Source organism: Papaver somniferum, chromosome 3 (assembly GCF_003573695.1).
Source record: "Papaver somniferum cultivar HN1 chromosome 3, ASM357369v1, whole genome shotgun sequence".
Classification (NCBI taxonomy): Eukaryota; Viridiplantae; Streptophyta; class Magnoliopsida; order Ranunculales; family Papaveraceae; genus Papaver; species Papaver somniferum.
This window is the reverse complement of record NC_039360.1, coordinates 221,654,644-221,662,289: the sequence shown is the minus strand read 5'-3', so window position 1 is coordinate 221,662,289 and position 7,646 is coordinate 221,654,644. Positions and strand designations below refer to the sequence as shown.

Sequence of the window (7,646 nt, the reverse complement as noted above, 5' to 3'; positions counted from 1 at the left end):
AATTAAGCATAATTTTCATATGAATAGAAAATCGGAAATCCCCTATCTGATACCTGATGGAGTTGGGTTTGAGTTAATTGGATTTGCCCATTTAAGTTTCTGATCCATTTAGTTAGGGTAGTTTCAATTTGGAAACTAAAAGAAAACGGAAACGTGAAAGGACATCATCTTTCATACGGAACCCTTGGAAAGAAAACAATTCCATGAAACATCATGATGCTTGAGTGAAGAGGTATTAGTCTCTTCTATATACACCCACATATATAGGATAGAAAAAACAATCAATTAGAAAACTAATAATCATCCTATGACATTTAATAGAAATCATCAAGTTGATGTCAATTAAGAAAGTTCATCACTTTAAGTTTTGGTTTGTCGATTTTCGAGTTTGGAGGGCTACTATATCTAAAATTAAGTCGTTGTATATATGCAGGCAGACAGACAATGATAGTCCGTAAACACTGGTGCGGGGTGAATCTATACCTTATGGCTAGAAGATATAATCTTTGCCTTGACTTTAATTTTTGTCTTACTGGGTTTGCATTTCTTTTCTTCTCTTATTGTTTTATTACAGCAGTTTATCCACAAGATTACCAGCAAAAGGGATTTATTGATTGTTGATTTTACTTCACCGCACCACACATGCAAAATTGCCATCCAGTAAGGTCTTTGTCTAACTAGGTAGATAATAGTTTACATTTCAAATGTTAATGGTCGAACATACACGTTTGCGTAGACAATGAGGGGATTTAGTTACACTTGGAGACCACAGCTCCTACGTACCCTCCTCTCCTCGCAAGATCCTAACTGATAATGATGCCTTTCAAAATACAGAACACACTAAGTGCTAAGTTTGCCTAGATCCAGCCATAAATCACTATTTGCACGACTCATTATTTTTGTTTTGAAACTTGAGGTTACGTCATTTCTTTTATTATTAGTTTCTATATAAACAACAACCATTAGAGTTGTAGCTTCGTATCATTATCAACAAAAAACACTTCCAGGGAACTACTTCAAAATTTAAGTGTATATAAGTTGTTGTTTAACCTGTTGGTCATTCATGGAACCTATGTTATTGATTTCTTTGTTATTAATCCCCTCTTTGGTTCTCTTTACTAGTCTTTATTTCGTCTTCATATTCTCTTCAAACAAATCTCAATCATCCTCAGACGTTGATCCTTCTAGCTACCCGCCGGGCAAAACAGGATGGCATGTTTTCGGCGAAACTATAGAATTTCTTAATACCGCTCGCAAAGGTGTTCCCGAAAATTTTATACGAGAAAGAATGAAGAAATATTCGAAAGATATCTTTAGAACTTCATTACTTGGTGAATCTGTTGTTGTTCTATGTGGCCCTGCTGGTAACAAATTTTTGTTTTCGAACGAAAATAAACTTGTCGTTGCATGGTGGCCTAAAACCGTCGAAAAAATCTTTCCATCTCCAAGTAACATCTCCGGTCAGGCCGAGGCCAAGAAAATGCGCAAATTGCTTCCTCAGTTTCTTAAACCGGAAGCTTTACATAGGTATACTCTATACACATTACTGAATCTTTCATCAGCAGGATTTCGACTATCACCTTATATGCTAACGGTGTTTTTGTATGCGTTGGTACATGCAGGTACATCCCTATTATGGATAGAGTAGTGATGCAACACTTAGACAGAGAATGGGACAACAAGAATGAAATAACCGTACCTCTAGCCAAGAACTACACATTTGGTTTAGCTTGTCATTTATTTGTAAGCATCGACGACCCTGCTCGTATACAAGAATTAGGTAAACCCTTTGGAGACTTGACAGCGGGACTCCTATCATTTCCAATAGATTTACCGGGAACAGCTTTCAATATTGGGATAAAAGCATCCAAGTTTATCAGGAATGAGTTAGTAAAGATTATCAAGCAAAGGAAAATAGATTTAGAAGAAAAGAAAGCTTTACCTACACAAGATATCTTGTCTTACATGTTGTTAGCAGTTGATGATGATGGGAATTTCATGGATGAATTAGACATTGCTAACAAGATTTTAGGGTTACTTATAGGTGGCCATGATACAGCTAGTGCTGCCATTACCTTCATTGTTAAGTACCTTGCTGAGCTTCCTTATGTTTATGATGGAGTTCGTAAAGGTAATCTATTTAATGATTTCAATATTAATTATTATACAAGATGAAAATATAAGCTTCAAAATATACTCTCGTGGCGTAAATGTACACTTTGAAAATATACTAACATCATTTATTTTATTTTTTTTGAATCTGACTCATCTGGATCAGGTTAAAATTACCAGAATCATCTGGAGAATTAATGTGTCCATGATAAGTTTTAAATAATCACTCGTATATTGCTTGAAAAACTAATAACCAATGATCCATATCAGAACAAATGGAGATAGCAAGTTCAAAAGGTCCAGGAGAGTTGCTAAACTGGGATGATATACAAAAGATGAAGTACTCATGGAACGTTGCATGTGAAGTGATGAGATTAGCACCACCTCTTCAAGGAGCTTCCAGGGAAGCCATTGGCGACATTAGCTTTGGAGGATTTTCAGTGCCAAAGGGATGGAAGGTAATTACCACAATTAATATCCGGCAGTGTTCTAATTCTTGATTGATGCAACATTCTTGAATCTTAAAGGGTTGACATTTTTAATGTTAAATAGTTGGCGCAAAATAAATACTTTCGTTATTTTACGTGACTTACACAGTTGTATTGGAGCGCACATTCGACGCACAAGAACGCAGAGTATTTCTCAGAACCAGAAAAATTTGATCCAACAAGGTTCGAAGGGAATGGACCAGCACCATACACATGCATACCATTTGGAGGAGGACCGCGAATGTGCCCCGGGAAAGAGTATGCAAGGCTAGAGATATTGGTGTTTATGTACCATGTAGTGAGAAGGTACAAATGGGAGAAAATTTTACCTTATGAGAAAATTGTTGTTGATCCAATGCCTGCACCTGCAAAGGGTCTTCCAATTCGACTTCAATCTCAAGTTATTTAAGTATAAATTTACAAATTAAACAAATGATATATCTCATAATGAGTGTAATGCTTGACCTTATGATCATTTGTGGAACCAATATAATGTATTGCTTCATTGTTTCTTATATTTTCTCTAGTTTGGTAACTAGTCTTTTATTTCATCATTATCTTAATAAACTATACTCCCTCAGCTCATTTTATTTGTCAGCTGTAAAGAAATTAAAAACTTAAGAAAATCGAGTGGTTTTCCTAAATTAATATTACCATTACTTTGATATTTTTGTTTCCGTTAGAGCATTGCTCGACCGAATTTCCAAATTTTATTATCTCAAGCTTGTTGTCAATGCTAGATGCACAAAACTATATCTTGATTTCTAGTCTATTTAAATCAAGTCTCGGACTAAGATTAGAGTATGGTAGTTGAGTATCAGACATCACTGAATAACCCTCGAAGATTGAAGACTTAAGATCAAACGAAGACATTTGGAGAAATTTATCAACAAAAAGGTATTTGAAGACTGAACCATTCTATTTACTCACAATTACTACCATTCTATCTATGTGAAATTACGTCGTATAACCTCTAACAGATATTGCAAAGAAGAAGTATAGAGTCAAGCTTGTCTTGTTAGAAATCTCAAAATATGATTCAAGCAATAGTTGTTCATATACTTGGCAAACTTAGTTAAGAAAAATTTATTGTTCATGACCTATTTTGATTATACTATACTTCAATGTATTTTCTTCTTCTCTCCTCACTCTCTCCTAAAAGAAAAAAGAAAACGTTTGAACTTCTTCCTCCTTCTTGCTCAGATCTAGTCCTTTTGGGATAGATCTGAGCAAGGATTCTTAGTTTTTATGAATAAGAATAATCTAATTTTTGTTTTTAGTTTTAGTTTTTGTTATTTTTGGTGTTTATGGACACATTTCTTCGCTATTTGGGCGATCTTTTCTTCGTCTTTTGGGCGATTTTCTCTTCGTTTTAATAGTGATTCTTTAAAATCTTCATGGTGTTCCTTGACTTTCTATTCTCGATTCATCAAGAACATCAACGATTCTGCTCGGCGTCGCTTTGGATTCATCTTCAACAAGAGGGATTTAGGGCACCTGATTCGCTTGGGTCTACAAGATTTTGGGCAAAATACTCCATTTCATTTGGAGCATCTCTTATTGAAGAAGATTAAATGGTCGGAGTTGATTCCGGTTCACACCATCATTCATCACTACTACACCTACAAAAATTTGATATCTTTGCAGTTCATGGCTCTTTCTCTTCGGGATGTACTTGCAATTGGTGTCGTCATTTGTATTTGGGTTTTGATAATCTTGTATTTTGGTGTTTTTGATAATTTTGTAAGAAATCATGTAATCATCATTTTGGTTTGAATGAATTGAAATGTGACTTTACCAGAAGAAAAAAAAGACCTATTTTGATTAAAGTTAATCATTTGAAAATTTTCCAAGCAATTGTGTTCATCATCTATGGAAATTGGGAAAGTTTCAAATCAATTAAAGAGAGTTTTCAGAACAACCGAAATTCTGAACACAGGAAGGCACACGTATCCAGTACAAGTACCAACGTCATCTGAGTTCCAGAATTGGGGTAGGTACGCGTACCCAGTATGCATACCCTTTAGTTCTGAGTTTGTGTAAAGGGATGAGATATGTGTACCTGGTACGCATACCTCAAGGTCCTGAGTTCATGAATTTCCTTAAGGTATGCATACCTCGTACGTGTACCTTGATCATCTGAGTTCAATAACTGGTGCATAAGTACGTGTAACCTTTCACATACCTACGCAGTATGAACTAAAGTGATGGTATTTTTATAGTGGTAAGAAAAAATGGTTCGTTAAGACTTGTAGAGATTCGGTTTTAAATTTAATTTTAAATACTAAAATAAAGAAAATTAAACAAAGATGATGTCAAAATGATTGAGAGTACTGAGGATAAGGATTCCACCATTCACAATATTGTGAATGGTGGAATGGTGGAATCCTTATCCTGTACCCCCAAAAAAAAAACCATTCACCAATATTTATGTAATTCAATATTAACTTTTATCATACAATTCTAAATAATATAGTTCCAACAAAAGAAATTTTAATTCTAAATTATTGCCTGCATTAAATTTTCAAAACATCAATTGTCAATCACAAGCATGATGATTAAATCTATAGAGTAAGCATGCACCATCAAGAGAAAACATAACTAATCAATAAAAATCATTTAATCAATTTTAACTTAGTGCAAGTAATCATAAAAGAATCGCAGAAAAAAAAATTAAGAGAAAATTAAGAGCAAATGTACACTGGAATCACAACATTAATGATGGGTTGGCAAATCATTTTCGCATTTAGAAGAAGATAGAGAGTTTTGTTTAAAAGTCACTCACTCTTGTATATTTCGTAGGGAATTGAGGTGCGTGTGACATATCAAAGTACGAATTCATTTGGTGATACCTTCTCCTTAAAAACCATTAATGTTTCAAGGTATTCACGTAAAAAATGGTTGGCAATGCGTTTTCAAGAGAGCTTTGACTGCTAATGAGCTGCTTGAATGGGATTTATTTCGGCGTGATGTTCGTATTCCTATCCTTGTGGAAAATGAAGATGAGATGTCTACAATGGAGAATTTTACTATGGCCAAGTGTTATGAAACTCTAGTTGGTCAGTATGATTCTTGCATTTTCGCGAAGCATCTTTGGAAAAGCAATATTCCTAATAAGGTCAGTTTTATAATTTGGGCTTCCTTTCATAATTCTCTTCCAACTAGAGACATGTTGAGGCATAGAGGGGTGGATATAGAAAGAGATTTATGTGTTTTCTGCAATACCGAAAGAGAAACAACTGATCATATGTTTTTACATTTTTCTTATTCTTTTGAGGTATGGAATTACTTCATTAAAGCTTTTCGGATTTCTTGGCTAATTCCGGGGACACTTTTTGATTTGTTTGAAGCTTGGACGACAAATGTTTTGCGGGGGAGAGGTAGTTCAGTTTGGCGGATTATACATTATGCAATTTGTTGGAGATTGTGGAAGGAACGAAATGGAAGAGTTTTTGGAACTGCTAGAAAAAAGGAAACGACTGAGATTATTGACCTTGTTAAACAGATTGTAGTTGTTTGGTCTTGTGACTCAGATAAGTTTAAGTATGTAACTCCTAATCTTATCTGGAGTAATTGGGAGACTTTCGTGAATGTGTAACTCCCTTTGCTTTGTGTAATGGTTTTTTTATCTTAATATAACCTTTTCTTACAGAAAAAAAAGAGAAGGTATTCACGTAAAATGGTTTACTTAGTATTCACTTTTCTTCATCAAACATGGAAGATTATCATCCAGTAAGGTCTTTGTCTAACTAAGTAGAAATACGCACCCGTTCAAATGTCAGCAGTCTAATAAATACGTTCGCTCAGGAGTCAAGACAGGGAGGCCTATTAGCGACTTTGTTGGTATGTAACAAGACCTTTGATAGAATGTCTAAATCCTAGATTTAAGGATAGTGATTCCCATCTAGGCTAGAAATTGGTTCGAGGATGAGATTGTTAGTAGTTAATTAATTTTGACCATTTTATTTGGTTTTTCGACTTTCCCATCTCCACTTTCCCTATTTTCCATCCACATTAATTCGTATCCCCAGTTATCCTATGTACCACCCATATGAATTCTCTTATGTCTCAAATATCAACTCTTGACTTTTTATTTACACCCAAAAATAAGATCACCCAGCATAGACTAAATCAAAAAAGAAAAACCTAAATCACACACAAATTACTTTTTCTTAATTTTCTACACCACCGACTGCTCCAACTCCATATCCACCACCACCTTCGATCATTTTCTTCTTTATTTTTGTCTCTATTTTTCTAGTTTTCTATCAGCCCCCTTACGTATATGCTCTGATACCATGATAGAATACGGGCATCCAACTCAAAACCAATTGGCAATCAGTGGAGAGGCCCAAAGAATTATAAACTGCAGGATCATAGATAACCCAGATAATGTGGGACTAATAATCTCAACAGATAGTTCTGGAATGATATGTTCATTTTTTGATGGTAAGTTTGAGAAGCCTGAAATGTATTCAGATTAACTTATTATGTTGCAAGTACTTATTAAGTCATTTTAGTTTCTTTTACCACGTCTTTAGATTTTATGGTTGGGTTTGAAGAGATTTGGAATTCTACAGCTATGAACTGACAAGGTTGAACCGGTCTGGTAAGGAATTATGCAGAAATTGGTCTATGATGTAGTCATGTTCATTTATAGAACAGTCATGGTGATTTCTAGTGTAATGAACAGCTTGTACCACTGTTGTTGTTTTTATTTTTAACATATCCAGGAGTATACTTTTGAAACACTACAGAAAATGATTTTTGGATTGGAATTATAATTAGACTCTTGTGTGGTTGATGATGATAGAATGATAGAGATTTGGAATTTGGAATCACATTATAGAATGACCGGAGAGTTTGAAAATGTAGAGATTTGAATTTGGATTGGGTTGAAAATTCTTAACACACGAGGTCGTAACCATGACCTATAAAGATATCCAGCTTACCATTGTGTCATACATCTGGGCTTTGAGTCCCATGACCTTGACCAGTTGTGACCGAACTTACTCTCCATCTCTCTCTTTTTTTTCTTTTTTTTTT

The 7,646-nt window shown here is 34.7% G+C and overlaps 1 protein-coding gene and 1 pseudogene across 1 annotated transcript; both read left to right on the top strand.

The window, feature by feature from the left end:
• Nucleotides 1-968: 968 nt before the first annotated feature.
• LOC113362147 (beta-amyrin 28-monooxygenase-like) lies at nucleotides 969-3,211 on the top strand. The gene is made up of 4 exons (XM_026605119.1): nucleotides 969-1,527; nucleotides 1,623-2,131; nucleotides 2,383-2,570; nucleotides 2,710-3,211. The coding sequence occupies exons 1-4, from the start codon at nucleotides 1,064-1,066 to the stop codon at nucleotides 3,007-3,009; spliced, it is 1,461 nt and encodes a 486-aa protein (XP_026460904.1). The 5' UTR covers nucleotides 969-1,063; the 3' UTR covers nucleotides 3,010-3,211.
• A 2,261-nt stretch (nucleotides 3,212-5,472) lies between these two features.
• LOC113360697 overlaps nucleotides 5,473-7,646 on the top strand; it is a 59,969-nt pseudogene continuing 57,795 nt past the window's right edge.

Excerpts from the sequence above, each read along its gene's own strand:
- LOC113362147 (XM_026605119.1), top strand. The coding sequence starts at position 1,064 with ATGGAACCTATGTTATTGATTTCTTTGTTATTAATCCCCTCTTTGGTT. Across the intron at positions 1,528-1,622 it reads AAACCGGAAGCTTTACATAG|GTACATCCCTATTATGGATA; the intron begins GTATACTCTATA and ends TGGTACATGCAG. Across the intron at positions 2,132-2,382 it reads TTATGATGGAGTTCGTAAAG|AACAAATGGAGATAGCAAGT; the intron begins GTAATCTATTTA and ends GATCCATATCAG.